The sequence below is a fragment of the Nipponia nippon genome, unplaced genomic scaffold, assembly GCF_047370975.1.
Source record: "Nipponia nippon isolate SJK-2023a ecotype South Korea unplaced genomic scaffold, ASM4737097v1 scaffold_23, whole genome shotgun sequence".
In the NCBI taxonomy this organism is placed as follows: Eukaryota; Metazoa; Chordata; class Aves; order Pelecaniformes; family Threskiornithidae; genus Nipponia; species Nipponia nippon.
This window is the reverse complement of record NW_028262340.1, coordinates 6,681,895-6,699,285: the sequence shown is the minus strand read 5'-3', so window position 1 is coordinate 6,699,285 and position 17,391 is coordinate 6,681,895. Positions and strand designations below refer to the sequence as shown.

The 17,391-nt window shown below is 55.1% G+C and overlaps 1 protein-coding gene across 12 annotated transcripts in view; it reads right to left on the bottom strand.

Moving 5' to 3' along the window:
* The window catches only part of MACF1 (microtubule actin crosslinking factor 1), a 142,047-nt gene that overhangs the window by 51,175 nt on the left and 73,481 nt on the right, over window positions 1-17,391 (bottom strand). For 11 of the 12 annotated variants that reach the window (XM_087760700.1, XM_087760693.1, XM_087760691.1 and 8 more), the window contains exons 43-57: window positions 16,654-16,881; window positions 15,689-16,210; window positions 15,155-15,331; window positions 14,518-14,641; window positions 13,978-14,186; window positions 13,269-13,586; window positions 12,299-12,465; window positions 11,029-11,185; window positions 10,082-10,199; window positions 8,527-8,589; window positions 7,491-7,732; window positions 6,923-7,052; window positions 5,919-6,118; window positions 4,702-5,197; window positions 2,621-4,092 (exon numbers count right to left, since the gene is read on the bottom strand). In XM_087760700.1, the coding sequence (XP_087616826.1) occupies window positions 2,621-4,092; window positions 4,702-5,197; window positions 5,919-6,118; window positions 6,923-7,052; window positions 7,491-7,732; window positions 8,527-8,589; window positions 10,082-10,199; window positions 11,029-11,185; window positions 12,299-12,465; window positions 13,269-13,586; window positions 13,978-14,186; window positions 14,518-14,641; window positions 15,155-15,331; window positions 15,689-16,210; window positions 16,654-16,881 (4,623 nt within the window). The remainder of the gene's footprint in view (window positions 1-2,620; window positions 4,093-4,701; window positions 5,198-5,918; window positions 6,119-6,922; window positions 7,053-7,490; window positions 7,733-8,526; window positions 8,590-10,081; window positions 10,200-11,028; window positions 11,186-12,298; window positions 12,466-13,268; window positions 13,587-13,977; window positions 14,187-14,517; window positions 14,642-15,154; window positions 15,332-15,688; window positions 16,211-16,653; window positions 16,882-17,391) is intronic. The other variant, XM_087760697.1, reaches the window with a different exon arrangement.

Below are 17,391 nucleotides of genomic sequence, written 5' to 3'. Positions count from 1 at the left end.
CGTGGGCTGAGCCCCTCGGTGTAGCCATCCCCACCGTTGCACCCGCTCGCTGAACCGAAACACCTCCTGCAGACAAAGCTTCCCCCCTGAGCAAGATCCGACAGCTGCTTCCCAGCCTCCCGCCTCCGAGAAACCCGGCCAGGAGGAGCGCTTAGAGCGGGAGAGGGCTCATCCCTCCCGTCGCCAGGATTAGTCCCTCTGCGACCTGGGAAAGGGGCTGGGGGGGGAGAGGAAACGCACGGGTGGCAGTTCTCCAAAAGTTAAGGGTTTGTTGGAGGCTGTGGCCTTTTGGGGCAAGTTTGAGGGGTGTCTGCAGGCCGGAAAAGAAAAACATATAGGAAGCTTCAAGTATAGGCTTCGAGAGTCATCTGTTCACGGCCTCCATCAGAGCCTTCAATATATCTTCTTTATTAAAATCTGGACACAATGAGTCCAGAAGTGCCCACCTTTGTCAGGGCTGCATTGGCAACATGCCTGGAGCCCTGGGGCCACGCCTAATTTGCATCTCATTTACACAGATGTTCATTAAAATTAATGCCTTAAGACATAATATCTGCCTGCATTTGAGCCTTCGGGACAGACGGACCGCGACCGCTTCTGCAGAGCCCCGGCCACCCCATCCTCCTCCCCACACTCAGCTGCATCGTCCCCATGCCGCCCCGGGGAGCGCTGCCCGGCTGAGGAGCTGCCTCTGGTCCCCACGGACACGCCATGCGTCCATCTTGTTTGCAGTCCAAGAAGGGAGACAGTTGTGATATTGTCTTAGGCACAGAGAAATAAAAGCCTGGTGCAACCAAAAAAAGCCCCCCATGGTCCCCGCTCCCCCCCGAGCCCAAGCCAGACTTCTCCACCGCTCTCCCTCCCGCACGTATGGAGTACAGACGGTCCCTGCCCGTATGCTGTGATGCCCTTCCACGTGCAGATCAGTATCTGGGATTGCATTTCCCCTTAGAGAGAACTGTAAGATGAGGCTTTGCAAAGATCTGCTCTGCAACATTTACGATTCGTGCAAAAATGCTTGCTCTCTGGATGAACTGTGCAGGGGAGGAATGCCGCTGTGTAACCACGATTGCTCCATCCACCCTTCTTGCTTCTCCCCCATTTTATTCTCAGCCATTACACGGCAAAACCCTACCATCACTGCTGCAACTTTCATTTTTCCGTGAACAAAGACCGCGACTGCACCGTGTGGCCTCGACGGCCAACGGATGCCTCCTGGTAAGGACACATCACTCCCCAAAGCACCCTTGGCTCCTGCAGCCCAGGACACCGTTGACTTAAAGGGTCATCCTCAAGGTCACTGAGATATAGACCATTTGCAAGTGCTACGACGGGTTAAGCTGCGCCTGCCAGCCCCGCTCGCCAGCCCGGTCAACGAAGCAATCTGCACCGACGCTGGGTTTCATCATCGTATCTAATGAGAGCTGCTCAGCCAGGAATAATCCCTTGCTCTGCAGGAAAGTTTCACTGGTTTTAAGGACTAGAAACTCCTTTTTGGATATATTTGTTCCAAGCGACTGTGTGGTGTTTAATGATGAAGTTAAATCCTTCCCATCAATACAAGCTCAATGCAGAAGACTGCCCAGCACAAGAGTTAACAGGACAACGATAAGACGCGTTTGAGTTTGCCCCGTAAGTAACATTTCTAAGCTCTTTTTTTGGATAGGCAATCCCCAAAACAGAAATACCTTGTCCTGGTGAAGGTTTCACAGAGCTATTAAGTGGTGGAACGGGATCAATTAGCCATGAGATGAAAAGTAAATGGCTGTAAAAACGCCTCCCCCTCCCAGCCCCCATTAACACCAGGAAACGAGCAGCCAGATGTAAATCAGCCCAATCATCAGCTACCGAGCCCATCAGTAATAGAAGTTTCACAGCAAGAGAATTTCTAAGCAGTATTAATATAATTAATGTAGTGTAACAGCAGGACCCAACACCATAATGCTGTGTAAAAAAATATCAAACACACTCCAACTCTTCCCTCTCTCAGCACTTCATGCAAGCCTTGATGGTCTCTAGCACAGCTCTTTGCTAGAAACGTGAACAGCCCACGGCAAAACTTTGCCTTGGTTTTATTCCCTGTATGTGTCCCTCGCCCCACAGTTTTGTCTGTGGCTTTAGTTGTACTCAAGGACCCCAAAAATGGACTTATATATGTCCCAGACGAAGTGAACAACAAGCAGGAACGGTAGACCAGGTAGAAAGACCTACAGGATGATCTGATGCGGACTAGGCTCTCAGATGAAGCCAACTCACAGCTCAGATGGACTCAAAACCATCCCTCCCTCCCCCAAAACCCGAATGCCAACCATCTCGACAAGCCCACGAGGTACTGGCACGCCAACATTACACATCACAAGGAGAACAGGGAAAAAAGTTTTTTCCTCCCAATCACAATATCCTTCTGCACCTTTTCACCACAGACTATCAAGTCCAACAGCTGAGCTCACATTCTCCAGACCAAGGATATTTCACTACACCAAAAATGCTGACGTTACAGCAATGAAAAACGAAGCCGCGATAGCCTGAAGACCAGAGCTCCTACACAAAAGACCACAACACTAGAGAGACCTTCAAACACCAAACATCACTTGAGAAACCTGAGAGCATAAAGACTTACCTTGAAGTCTGCCAACTGCTGGTTGATGGTTTCCACCTCTGTTCCCACCACCCACTGCAATGCCTCGTTCTCCTCTGCCGCGGTTGTCATGTGGGTCAGCTCCTTCAGCCTGCTGTAAAAGTCCTCAACACGAGACAGCGTCGTTTCTACCTGCTCCTGACGGTTCTTGCCTCTCTCGGTCAGTTTGCTGCACTGTTTATTCAGCGTCTCCAGTTCACGTTTCAGTCCTAATAAATCAGGGCTCCCTTCATCCTCCAGCATCTTCTTACATTCACTTTCAGAAGCTTCAATGTCAGACTTCAGCCTGTGGAGTTTGCCCAGGAAGGTGCGAACGTCCTCTGCTTGGGACTGAAGGCTGTCAGAGTCTCTCCCGATGGGGCCCATGCTGTCTAACTCATCATCAAGATCTGCCAGTTGAGAGAACATCTCCCTCACCCGATTATTGAATTGGCCAATCCCTTCGAGCTTGTTTTCCATGAGCGTACAGCAGTCATTTACTTTCTGCTTCACAGCTTTGAAGTCCTGCTGAGCCACCTCAGCTTGGCTTAAGAGCTGGGAACAGTCGGACCCATCTGGGGCATCTTCTACTAGACCTTGAGTGAAGTTTTTCAGATAATCCACTTGTGGCTCCAGGGCCTGCAGTACCTCCTGCTGTGCCCTGAGCTTCTCCAAATTCTTGTTGCTGCAGGCTTGCGGCCCTAGGGCATCATAGATCTCCAGCTGGTGCTTCGCCCCTTCCAGCTTCTTCTCAATGTTCTTGAAGCTCTCTTGAAACTCCTTGAGCCTCTGTGACATTTCTTCGATGGAGCCCGTCTTGGCTTGCAGCTCTTCTGTGATGGCATCCATCTTCTGATTGATCCCAGCCTTCTCATCCCGAATGTCATCCTCATCGGTTTGAGAAGCATCAATCAGGATGTCGGCAGCGCTGTTCAGCATCTCCAGCAAGGAGCGACGCTTCTCCACGTCGCTCAGCATAGCCTTTGATCTCAGAAGAGTTGCCTCCAGCTGCACCGGATCCAGAGTTACTTCCAGCTCTGACATCTTTGCCTTGCAGTCCTCCACCCAAGGGAGGAGGTCCTCCGTGTGCCGTTGGTACTTCTGAGCTTTCTGCAAACAGTCCTTGAGCTTAGAGTGTCTATCAGCAGCCTGTTTGCTGAGCTCTTCCCAGTGTGTTTTGAGGCTGACCAACTGGTTTTGCAGAGTGGTCTTCTCCTCCCCAGGCTGGACAGAAAGCAGCAAAGATTCTCCCTCGGCTACAATCATCTCGTAGGAGCCACTGTGTTGGTTGAGGCTCTTCTGGAACTCTTCTTGTTCCTGAATTTGGCTCTGTAGCCTCTCCAGTTTAGCAGAAATCGGTTGGCTCTGAGCTTGCTGGCACAGTTTGTCATCTAGCCAGGTCCTGAGTTCATCAAACATATGCTGGAACTGCTGGGAACTTGCAAGTGCAGTCTGCAGTCGGTTCATCCGGTCGGCTGAAATGGAAATAAGATTAGAACGCGACAATTAAGCTGAAATCAAATAAGCAAAGTGCAATTATTTAAAATCATCTCAGATGCACCAACTGTGTTTTGATTAACAGGAAGGAGCTTTCCATTGCATCACTAGCCTTTTTGCTCACTGATTCATGAATTTCTTAAGCAGTAACGGGCAATGGTAACGCAGTAGTCTCCGTTCTCCTGACTAGTCTCTAAATGCAACCTCTTAGAAACCAGAAGAGGCGTCCCAGGGTTAGAGGGTGGCCACTGGGTCTTCTCCATGCCCCAATCTGAATTTAGGAACCATTTTTTTTTTTCCCCAAGCTCAGCACATGCCCCACTGCTGCAAGCCAGGCAGGCTTGCTGAAGAGCCACAGCAGCGGGACTAAACACCTCTGCTCACTCTCCAGGCTCAGGTATGTCTGGAGTGTGAACTCTCCTGTGCTTAGTCCCACATAAAACACCCATGAAGCACCCTAAAAAATGAGAAATAGTGCTTCCCCTATTATTCCTAGAAACCCAGTGATGGGAGAGCCCTTTGGCAAAAAGCAGGGGTGGAGTTTGACATCCCAACACCTCTTAAGCAACTTCTCCGTGCTGTCTCACCTGCCAGGTCTTCCAGGCCTTTGAGAGGAAGCGCCACCGTCTCCAGACGTTTCCTTAACTCATCTTTGAGATACTGCTCCCCGATCAGGACAGAGAGGTCATCGCAGAGGGTCTGAGCCTCTGCGATCTCCTCTTCCAGCTGCTCCAGATCCGAGCGGATCTCACTGGTTTCCTCCAGCTGCTGTTTCACGGCATCGGGCTGCGTGCTGACGGCAGACTGGCTGCTCAGGCGCTGCCCAACTGCCTTCACCTTCTCGGAGAGGCCCTGGAGGAGCTCCTGGTACTGGGTACTCTTCACTATGGCTTGGTCTATTTGGCTGGAGCGGGAGTTGAGGCGTTCTGTTAGCTCAGACCATTTCTGATTAACCCCTTGGAGCTCTTCCCGCACCTGGTTAGTGGATGGAGAAACATCTCCAGGGCCAGTCAAGATGCTCTGAGCTGCCTGGTTGAGCTGCTCGTGCTGTTGTCTGCGAGCTTCAAATTCCTTCAGCATAAACTGGAAGAGAAATAACATAAAAATGTTTGCATAAAACTGACAGCTCCGCATACACACAGTCAAAACAAACCAGACCTCCAGGGGCTTTATCCAGCCCACGGCATCGGTAGGAACAAGCCCTGGGCTGGGACGGCAGTTGGGCTGGGAAGACCACGATTTACTGTGACCTTGGAACTAAAAAAAGTCGGGAGGGGTCTGCGGCCTCAGTACTTTGCTCTCTCTCTTATTTGTCCTACTGCTGTGTAACGTAACATAAACCAGTTAGATGAGAAGGAAATCTAATTATGTTAACTGGGGCGTTTTATTTTATGATGTGGCCGGTTACGGACATGTTAGGATTTGGAAGCAGGAGGTACGGAAAGGGCAGGCTGCCAGGCGGAGGGGCAGCATTAGCAAGTCCTGCAGAGCATCAGCACCGGTCTTGTTTAAAGCAATTTCACTCTCCAAGAGGGGCCAAGTGATTCACTGATGAGTCAATCCAGTGCGGGGAAGAGAGCTCGAGCGCTGCACCCGTTTCAAGTTATTCACAGTCGCTTGTGCTCAGCGGGGTTTGGAGGACTTGGGAGAAGAGCCATGAGGCCTCCCAACACTCGCTGCATGACAGAGCACTTGCAAGACAAATAACTCGGAGTGCAATCTTCCACCTCACATACTGGATGAGACACCCTCCCTCCTCGTCCTGAACCCACCGTGGAGACGCGTACGCAGCTCCCGGCCTCACCTGGACCTGCTGCTTCTGCGCGTTCAGCATGTTCGGGTCGATGGAGAGGGGTCCCAGCACGCTCATCATCAGCTCCTTCTCCATGAGCCAGGGGCGCAGCTGGGCTTCGGCAGCCTGGAAGCTGGCCAGCTGGTTCGCCGACTCCTCCAGCTTCTGCTGCCGCTCGGCCGTCGCCTGGCTGGCTCTTTCCCACCTGCAATCTGAAGCAGCGGCTGCGTTGGTGGTGGTCGTGCTCCCGGCCAGCCCACCCCTCCGTCGAGAAGGTTTTTTACCCTCCCCATGGTTTCCCCATGGGAAACCGCCTCAGCTTTTCAATAAAACTAGCGTGGCTCTATTCACTCTCCATCTAACAAGCTGTTACCCATTTCTAATGGCTACGTGGTCTTGAAGCTCATAGAAAAAAACCTTGCAAGCAGGATTTCTGTGCTCTAGCCACTACTGCCACAAGCTGGTCTGACCTTGGGGGAGCCATCTCACATCCCTGGCTCGACAAATGAGGATACTCTCATGTGTATCAGTCCTCACACAGCACATTCAGATCTCCTGGACGGAGAACTCCGTAAACGCGGTCCTGCTATTTCAAAGAAGAGAATCTCTGGGCTTCTTTTTAAACAGTCTTGTTTCGTCAACATTTAATTACCTAGGATAGCCTTACTAATGACTAGAATTTTACATCAAGCAGTGAAGCTTTTAATCAAAATAATCAACCCATGTCGCTAACACTTTTTTTTTTTCTTTCTTTCCTTTTTTTTTTATTAAAGAAGTAATTTAAGGAGGCAAGTCTTTAAAATATACATCCATCAGAGAGCTTTCATTAATCACGACAGCGCTCATCTCAGGAACACCTTGTACACCAGACAGCTTGGAGAGAAGTTCGCTATTTACTAAATTTTAATTAGAAGCGACTCTGCTCTGCCGTGACTTTGGAATCACCCTGCAATCCTGAACCACTGCTAACGCCATGTTTCAAGACCGAAGCCTCACGAAGCGCTTCAGGCACTTACTCAGGTCCTCCTGCATCTTCTTCCAGTTTGCTGCTTCTGGAGAATCTGGGTATTTCTCCAGCAAGCCAGAAAGTGCTTCCTTTACCTTCTGGATTTTCCCAGAATTCTGTTCCAATTCAGCCAGAAATGCCTGGAAAATAATCATTTGAACTTCTTCATATGTACGGCAAAAGAATGAAATCACCGAGTAGGAATGAAGCAGCAGCTACAAGCTGGAGTTGGACAATTTCTGTTCTTTGCTCTTTAATGAAATCACTTCGTTTTATTAGCAATATTGTGAGCTAACTTGGCTCCAAGAGCAGGGAAAGGCTGGAATTGCTTTCCCGGAGAAGTTGGAGTGACCCAGCAACAAGGGCTACAGACAAACTCCTGGCCCCCGAGCCAAATGCCTGAAAGCACCAGGTCTGAAAGCAAGGAGGGTCGAGCACGGCTGGGGAAAGCCCTTCTTTAACCCAGGGCAGATCCTCGCTGCTCATCCTCCTAGCCCTGCTGCAATAAAGCACATCCCCGAGATCCTTTGGGAGGAGGTCCTCAGATCCTCGTTTTTGTGCTCTGGAAGAGGAGTTACCTTGTTGTGCTCAGCCTGGGCTCTCATCGTCTCCGTCTTGGTGGGTGAGGAGGAGGCGTCCAGCTCTGACAGTGTTCGTTCCTTCGACTCCAGCCACTTCAGCATCGAGCTTGCCTCCTCCTGCACTTCTTGCATCTTCTCCAGCATAGCCGAGAGCTGCTGTTGGCGTTCCCGCAGCGCCGCGCCGAGGCCCTGGTACTGCTGGCTCACGTCCGCCACATCGCACTGGATCTCGGTCAGATCTGTTCCCAAAAAGCAGCCTGAGATGAGGACCGCTGCCTGCATTGCCCATCTTGACCTGGACTATCAGGAACTAATCTAGCCCTGGGCAGCCACAGCCGGCCAAGCAGGAGGAGCGAGAGGCCGCGCTGCTGTCCGTCTGTCTGCACAGCAACGTCAGATTATCCTCACCTCTCGTGCCAGAGGGGCCCTTCCCGTTGCACCACATATGCATGTTGACACTTTGCAAACAAAGTGAATGCCTTCATGTTTGTGAGACTGATGCAAGCTGAGCCCCCCTTTCGCAATGTCACTGCTAATACAGTGTTAAGTAAGTTGACACCAAAATATAAAGCCATTTTTATGCACCTATTATCTCGTTGAACCGGCGAACTAACAGCAGATAACGGGCAATAATTAAAATTGCTCTTCAAACTGAAGGGTTGGATGGGTTATAATCCCTTAGAACCAATAAATTTAATTGCAAGCTTTAAAACGATCTCCCATTTATCAGCTTTTGACACCACCTGATGGGGTGCCAGGGTGTTGTCACTCCCCAAAGCTGCCCCTCTCTGTCCTTCAGCCTGACCTACATCCTCCATCACCGCCTGCCCGTCCCGCGGCTCTGGCTACCGCGCAGCACGGCCAAGAATTCACAAGCCTATTTGCAGGCTCATTTCACTTGCGCCGGGATGCTGACGGTGTCACATTGTGGTTTATATTCTCACGGATGGAAATGCACAGACAAAAACGGACACGGAGACGGCGAGGCGACCTCGGCACGCGCGTGCCGGCACAGCGGTGACAGCAAGCTCACCTTTGCACGTGTGGTATCCGTTCACGCTGCCTACCGACCCTCCTGGAGCGGGCAGCGCAGCACCTGAGCAGAGGGGACGGAGACAGACAGAGGGACAAGACAGACGTGTTAGGAATACAGACAGCAAGCGATGAACGGCCCTCCACAACATGGACCACACCGGCCACCAAGCACAGATGCGGCGTCTCCACAGGCCCACCCGCCTGGCGCTGATGAACCCAGTGGCTCGGCGCCGAGCGATCGGCGTTCGTTCGATTTGGAGCCTGTTCATTTCTCCTCCTCCCGACCACCCGCACCCCCCCGCTTTCCTGGAGCTGCTCTTGCCTCGCTGGACCAGAAGCAGAAGAGCTGAAGCTGCCTGGAGCTGGGCACCTCTCCCAGCATCACCCAAGGTGGACGTGGCACCTGCATGGACCATAATACTGGGGGCCACTGGCCACCTCTCCACCCTGGAAAGCTGCTACCCCGAGCACGATTTTGTGAATTATGATATCAAGGGAGACTTCTGAATGCCTTCCCTGAAGAGATTAACTCCCCTGAATAGATTAACTCCCCCATATTCTCCTTTTCTCATGGGATGAAGCTATTTAAACCTGCCTTGGTGCAGAGACACGCTCTCTTTGCCAAGAGGCTCCACGCAGGATGCGTCAGCATCCCCTCCTTGGACACCAGGTATCACAGCTACGTCCGTAACCAAAGGGGGATTCATCAGAACCGTTATCGGGTCAGCCTCTCTCTTTCTAACCACGCATTTTAAAGCTTTCATGGATGTAAGGGGCCGCAGCTTCGCTCACCCCGCGTGGGTGACCTCGTGAGTCACCCACACCAAGCCTCTCCCCACCTCTCTTGGAGGTTTCCCACTGAACTGCTCATCAAGTGAACCCTAACAACCAGATCTCGACTGAATTCCCATAAATGCCCATCAATGAGGAGAGTCCAGAGACTTGTTCTCACGAGCTGGAAGACATCTTTTAGTTGGTTTCCAAATGAACCAGACATAATCTCATTGCTTCACAGACTTGAAGCCAAAAAGAAGACTAGTAAATCTCATCTGAATATTGCAGTCTTAAATTTCATCCAGATACGAAACCCAAATACTGGAGTTTGATCAAAACGCTTCGGTCCCCAGGAGGCTGAAGCACATCACCAAGAGAAAGCAGGAGCCGCCTCCACGAGCGCCCTGCGGGGCCGAGAGCCCGGACCCCCGCGCCGCGGCAGCCTGAAGATCCCATCCGAGCAGCGCTACGTGTCCCCGCGCCGGGCTCACGGCAAATGCAGGGTAAGTCAGGGTACGTCAGGGCTCGTTATGCTGCAGCAAATTAAGCCAAGCTGGTGGGCTCTGAGCGCTCGGCTGGTGCATTAACACAACAAGCGGCAGCAACTTGACCACGGGGCTGAGCCCCGCAATACTCAGAGCACCACAGGCCCTCTGAAGTTTGTTAAAAAGGGGAAATAACCCCATTTTTTGCTTGAGGCAGGCTCAGAGAAGACGCAACAAGAGCAAACAGAGCTCCGAGGAAGGAGGCATCGTCGGGAGAGCCGGGCTGCGACTCACCTGCCTTGGACGGGGTGTCAGGGGCCGTAATCTCCACGATCAGGTTCTCCAGGAGGGTCCCTCTGCGGCCGATCTCCTCCACCTGGGCCCCCTTCCCCTTCCACTCCTCCAGGAGATCCTGATCAAAAGCAAAGGCTGGGATCAGAGGGCTGCGCTTGCCCCGCCGCAGCCCTCCTTCCTCGCCCGTCAGCTCTGCGGTGACTCGGTGGCACCAGACACGGCACCCAGGGAACTGGCAAAGGTCGCACCAGCACACGGCAAGCAGACTGCACCGGGAAAGTGGGTGTCTTTACGTTTATTTTTGTCAGGGGGAATCAAAGAGTGAAAAGCTCTTCCCTAACTAGCGGGTCTGTCACAGGAAACTTTCTTCTCCCTCCTACTGTTTTGGGGACCTCCCTCCTCCTCTCGACACAACCCAGCCTCACGCGGGCCCAGTCCCCGCGGCTTTCGGCGGAGCCCGGCGGCGTGCCGGAGCCTGGCGGCGTGCCGTGGGGTGCGAGGGCTGTGGGTGACTCAGCAGACGCTGCTCTGCCTCTGAGTCAAACCCTTGGCGTATCCTGATGTAAAGCATGGCGGTGCTGGAGGGGAGCGGGGGCTCGGATGACGGGAGGTCACCTTCCATGTCTGGCAAGGGGAAACGCTCCATGAAAACGATTGCGCTGGGGTTTCCCACTCCCAAATCCCTGCCCCGAGCAGGCAGGGGGAAGGAAGGGAAACCAGGCAGCACTCAGAGGGACCTTCACACTGCTCCTTTCTCCACTAGCCAGGGACCATGGGATGCACACATACCAGGGGCTGCAGCCCACCAGCAAGTACAGGGGGAGCCCAGGATTCCTGAGACCATAAAACATCTCCCAGGACTCTGCTTCCTGGGATTTATTCCACGTTCCAGTGTTTCCACACCAGCTGCCAACTTTCCCAGTCTGGTTCTGGCTCCTGCTGCCCACCTGGATCTGCTGCCTGCGCTTGTGCAGCTCCTGGGTGCCCAGGGAGGTCTCGGCAGGCGGCATTTTGCCTTCGCTCTCCCTCAGCCACTTCCTCACAGCCCCGACCAGCTTCCGAAATTCATCCAGTTGCTCCTGGCAGGACGACGCATCCTTTTCTCTGCGAGTGAAAAGGTTTCAGAGAGTCAGAGCTCGTGCTTTGCCTTGCAATTACCCCTGCTTGAATGTAGCACAGTTGTGTCTCTAGGAGCCCTTCTTTTTATTATTATTATTAGATGTTGCTTAGGAACAGCGCACGCAGCACCAGCCAAAGCGGGGTGCACGCCGCAGCCAGCCCCTCACTGCTGCTGGCCCCCCAAACCGTGGCCGGTGGCACTTTCGGGGCCGCTCCGGCACCACCGCGGGACCACCGCTGCCGACCTGCGCCGGCTCTGCACCGCTCTCTTTGTCCTGGGGGGAGCAAAGATTTGGGGAAGACAGGGCTCATTCATGCCGTCCGGCTCCAGGCAGCTGCAGCCCAGGGAGGCCAGGCTCTGCCACCCCTCCTCCCTGGCCACAGCTCTCATTTATTCAGCCCGTCCCGGAGGAACAAGGCAGCCCCCGGACGGGAGCCACGGCCCCTCCGGCTCACCCTCACTGACCGCAGCTGCGAGCAGCCTGCGCAGGGCTGGCCGGAGGCAGTTCTCTGTGCGGTGCTGAATTTCTGGGGATTATTATGAGGTTCATCTGCTTTTCCCCATCACCTTCCCTGTATTCACCAGGGAGGCTGGAGACACAGCCTGGGAGGTGTGACCCCTCGGGGCCACAGGCGCGCTGCCCCTCCAATCCTGCTCACGCTGCCAGGGCTGATTCAAGCTCAAGCTGCTGCTACAACTCCCTTTTACCCCCACTTTAGGGGACTCTGGGGACAGCCTGCTCTGCTCTGTCACCTCCCGCAGAGCACGCCTGGGGCAGGCTCCCGATCCCCCGCCAGCATCCCGCTCCCCTCCGGCAAGATGCTCTGGGATGGAGCTGTGGCAGCCCACACGCCGGGAAATGCACGAACGCCAGCTCCTGCAGCACCAGGAATTTTTCACAACGCCCCCAGCCAAGGCTTTTTTTAAAGCGTCAGCTGGAGCGAGCTGCCTTACGTCTCCTGGTGTGGGAGGAGAGAGGCAGCAAGAGTTCGCTCGTGCCCCCCCATGGAAAGGAGATCTCCACGGGGTCTTGCTCTGACCACGAAGCCATTCGCAAACTCACCTCTCCAGAGAGCAGCCGGGTCCCTGGGACTCACCTCTCTTTCGCCACCTTCTGCAGCTGCAGGAAGTCTTTCTTCAGGCTCTGCAGCTTCTCCTGCTGCTGGGAGGCGCCGGGGGCGAAGCCGCAGGAGCCCAGCTCTGCAGCCAGGTGCTCCAGGGCGGCCAGGTCCTCCTGGTGCCGCCTCATCTCCGAATTCAGTTCCTGCCAAGAGCAAAGGGCGATGCCGACTGTGCCCTCGCCAGCAGACTCGGGCAAAGGGGATGAACCAGACAGCCCCACGTCCTGGCAAGCCAGAGAGACCCCCCGCGGGCAGCGCCATGAATTGCACCAGCACCGAATGGGTGGGCACGGCTGGGTCCCACCTGCTCCCCCAGCTCCCGCTCAACAAATGCTTCAAGCAGCTGCGGGTGCAGGTCCCACCTTCCCCGATGCTGCTGTAAGGCCGTGCCGTGAATGGGATGGGGGGCCCTAGACCAAGCCAAATCAACCCCCCCACAGCACAAATGTCTGGTTTTATGCCAACTTAGAGCATTTCTGAGGCTGTGGCCAAACCACCTCCTGTAGCAGAGCACTTGTAGGAGGCCAGAGGGAGGAATCCCGCGCAGCCACGGCCGGCCACCGGGACCCACGGCCTCTCCGAGGGCTTTGTCACATCCTGCACTGCGCTTACTGCCAACACTCGGGCGTTTTGCTGTATTAACTCTGTGGAGTCTTTAATCGGTAAAACCTTGCTATATTTGGAGTGGCCCCTAAGAGCCTGGCTAGAGAGCCCTTCCGAAAAGCAGCCTGGCTCCAGGGAAATGCCATTCCCCTCTCTCACTGCTGGAAACAGCCTCAGCCGCTCCGGCTGCGCTCCTTTGCCCAGGCAAAGAGCCAGCACAGGTCCTGCGGATCCTGCTAGCCTGGGAGCGAACCAGGGGCTGTTTGCCCAGGAAGAAATCATTGCAAGACATCCCTGCCCTAGAAACCTGAGGCAGGTGGAGTCTTCTCCCCCTGCATCTCACCTGGATGTGCTGGGAGAAGTGAGCGATGTCCCGGTCTGGCTGGTTCCCAGATGCCAACATCCGCGCTCTGCTCTCCGTGAACTGCCGCAACTTCTCCGAGAGCTGCTCATACTGCTCGACCTTCGGCAGGAGGCCCTTCAGCGCGTCCTCCCTCTCCCGCTGCTGCTGGCAGAGCCTGCCGAAATGCTCCGTCACCTCTGCCAGCTTGCCCTGCAGGGCAGAGGCCGTGGGGCTGTCCGCTGCCTCCATGAACCGCGTCACCATCTCACGGGTGGCTTCCAGGCAGCTCTTCTGCCTGGCGATGTCCTGCTTCAGCTTCTGCGGTAAGCACACACAGAAAGGGATGCCATTTTAGGAAGGCTCTTGAGCAAAACAGAACTGGCATAAAGAGGCTGGGCCGCCCTTGGGAAAGAATAGTCGGGCAAGAATAGTTTTCTATCCCAGTTTTTCTTTCTTTTCTGACCTCCCCAACCTGCTCTGCCTTTTCCAGGTGCCTGATATCTAAGCCCTGCTCGTCAGTAGAAGAGAGACTTTCAACAGGTCTGTGTCCTGGCTTAAAGAAATTAAGTAAAGGTTCTGCTCATATCCCTTTCTAGGGTTTTTTTTGTGCTTTCAGAACACTGTAGCTAACCCCCCAGCAACTGCCAGCATGGTTCAGGTCCTGCAGACAGGCGTGTTTGAGGCGGGGGAGCTCAGGGACCAGCCTTACCACGTTTGTGGCCAGTGAGTCCTGGATGGAGGTGGAGGAGAGCACGGCCGGCTGCTCTCCCTCCAGGTTCTTCTCAATCTCAGCCACCGACTGGAGGAGGCTCTCCAGGCTCTCCTGGACGCTCTGGGACTGGGCAATGGATTTCTGCAGCAGGTCCGAGCGCTCGGCCATCTGCTGGGAGAGGCTCTGGAAGCGGCTCACGATGGCATCTGCGGAGTTCAGCACAAACGAGAATCAGTGGCAAAGAGCTTCTGGCCTGGTGCTCAGGTAGCAGCGAGTGCAACCTCTGGCTCCTGCCAAACCCCAGCCGATGAATCCCCATCCCCAAACTCAGCAGCGAGACAAGGGACCCAACGCAAACGGCCACACTGCATCTCAGCCCTCCCCTCGCACAAACACAAGCCCTGAAGATGCGTTGCTGTGCGCCTTTGCCCCATCTTCCCCCAAAAGCGGGAGATTTCTTCTTTCCTCCCTCCCTGGTTGGTTTTCACGCTCTCCCCAACCATCCCTGCTAATGCCGGTGGCTGTTTTGCTCCGTACCGGTTGTTTCCTGAATGTGCCCGTGGTCCGGGGCCGGCTCCCCTTGTACCTCCAGCAGGGACCGAGCCGCTTTCTGGAGCTTCTCCACCAGCACCTGATGCTCAGCGAGGTCTCCCTGCAGCTGCTGCTTTGACACAAGACAGGGCAAAGTCACCAGTGGGTCACACGCGAGAGACCTGCACCCGCGGGGAGCTCAGTGCTCCAGTTAAACCCTGCTGAGGGATCCTGTTCATTTAAATCACAAAATGGTTAAGAAAAAATAATAACGTAGGTTGGAAGGTCCAACCTCAAGCTGCAGGCAGAGCTGGTTCAGGGGGTCTGGGCTGTCTTGGTGCCCGGCCACCCTCACGGGGCAGGAATGTCTCCCCGCATCCCGCTGGGATGTCCCCTGCGGCAGCCTGTGACTGCAGCCCCTGGTCCTTGCTCTGAGCAGCTCTCAGAAGGGTCCGGCTCCACCTGATCTGCAGCACCGGGACCTCCTGAGCCTGCAGGTACGTCTTTGCACTCAACCAGCAAAAAACCCAAAGGGATCGAGTCTCTTCCCTGCTCCTGACTGCACTACGGCTGCTCAGGGCAGCGGCCAAAGACCCGTACAGGCTCCAACGCTCCCCCAGGAGACCACCCAAGCACCCCGCACCTTAGCGCTGGTGAGCTGCTTTTGCAGAATGGCCGGATCTGAAGAAACTGTCTCCGAGAGCAGTTTCCCAACGGCAGCTTCGCTCTCCTGCAGCCATGTCCTGAGAGACTCCGCCACCTCCTGGAACTGCTGGTAGTGATCCAGCAAGGTGTTCAGGTGGGAGCTGAGCTTGGTGCACTGCAAAGGAGCAACAAGATACAACGGGAGGATGCACACAAGTACAGACCAACCTGGGCGCTGCTGGAAAACGCACAGAAATCATCAGGAAAGACAAAAAACAATAGAAAACAATCTTCCTGTATGTGTTAAAGGAATTACAGGAGACAACATGCAGACCAACACCAACACAGAGGGTGTTACTCCTGCCCAAGCCCTGAAGAAGACAACCCTTGACCTACAATCTACATATGTGCTAGAAGTCCAGCCAGGTACTCTTGAGTTACACATCTCTCTGCCATCGCTGCTCATTCAACAGCACAGAAGGAAAATGGCACCCAGGGTTTAACTCCCAGCCTTGCAAAGCCCTTCCTGTACCTTGGAGTGCAGCGTGGTGTATCGCTGCGTTGCATCCTCCAGCTTGCTCTTGACCACGCTCCCGGACGTCAGCAGCTGGGACCCCGCGTCCCCAGCAGCTCCCTCCGCATCCAGCACCTTCTGCCCTGACATGGTAACAAACCGCAGGTCGCCTTTGTGGGAGATGACGTCTTCTGAGAAGCTCCCCTGTCGCAGGAGCAGCTGCCGGAGGGCCGTGGGGTCGCTGTCCCCCTTGTACATCCCCTCCAGATCCTGCTCCGCTTGCTTCAGCCAAGCCTCAAACTCCCCGTGATCCCGCAAGAACTTCTGCAGCTCGTCCCGCAGGACTTGCACTTGCTTCAGCCGCGTTTCCGACTGCGAGAGGGAAGCTGCATACTGGTCCTTCAGCTCTGCCAGCTGGCCCTGGAGCTGGTCCCGTTCCTCCCCAGCCAGGCTGTGGCCATGCTTGTCCAGGAAAGCCTGCGCCGACTGCGTGGCCAGGATGATGTCCTGCTGCTGGGACAGCAGCTCCTGGTGCTGGGCCTGAAAGATGCCGGAGAGCAAAGGTGATGCTTGCGACCGAGGGTCTTTGCCCACCAGCACCCGGCGGGTGCAGCGAGGCCACGCGCGCAACTGAGCCTCCGCACCCTCCTACAGCCCCGGCAAGGGGGGGGAACGCCCCAAGGCTGGGATACAGGCAGGGGCTCTGCCCACCGGAGAGTGACCCCTCCTCTGACCACAATGGGCACCTCTCGTTACCCTGACTGCACCGTGCCGTGGCACCACCCACCAACACAGGGCGCACGTCCCCCAGGAAGCCAGGCAGGGACTTCCCAAGTCTCCCATATGGAAAATCACCCTGATCACGTGTTTCAGAGGCCAGACCCATCTGACGCCCCGTCCTGCTCCCAGCCGCATCAGCAGCGAGAGGCAGGGGCAGTGCGTCGGGCAGAAAGCTTTGAGAGGGACGAGGTGTGGGTCCTGACCTTCAGCCTCTTGTACTCCTCATCCAGGCTCTCGGCAGCGCTGTCTGCTCCCACGACACGGCTGTCGGGGACGTCCCGAGTGCCCGTCCCCGCTCGCGCCCCTGCCGCTGGCTCGATGGGGTGCGGTCTGTACTCCAGGAGCCCTCCCTTCTGCTCCAGCGATGCCACCCACTTCAAAAGGGAATCGATCTTATTGCTGTTCTCCTCCAGCTCTTTGGCAGCTTTCACCTGAAAGCACAAAGGCTCCAGATAAGAATGACCGGTTTTATGCATGATCAGCAAACGGCTGCATGGGGGAGGGAGACAAAAATCAACAGAAGGAAAAACCCCCAACAGTTTTCCAGCCACAGCAAACACCTGAGACACTCACAGCCTTCCAAAACACTGCGGCTCTCTGAAAGGGTGGAAGGTGCAAAGAAGCTGTGAATAAACTCAGCCTCTCTGCTACGCTGCATCTCTCGCCCTGGTACAACCCAGAGTCCCCCCACCAAGGGCTGCGACTCCTCGCATGCAGGTGCCAGCATCGCTTTCGCCGCCAGCGCGTGGAGGTGCCCGATGCTCCCGCTCCCCTTACAGGTCACCCAACGGCAGAGCAAGGTGCCTTTTACTCCCCCATTCCCTCCGCAACCAGCTCATCCGTGGCTGCAGCTCTCAAGACATTTCATGAGAGAAACGCCTGGGGAGCACCTCGCCTGGGGGGACAGACAGGAGGGAACAGCAAATTGCTTTATGCCACAT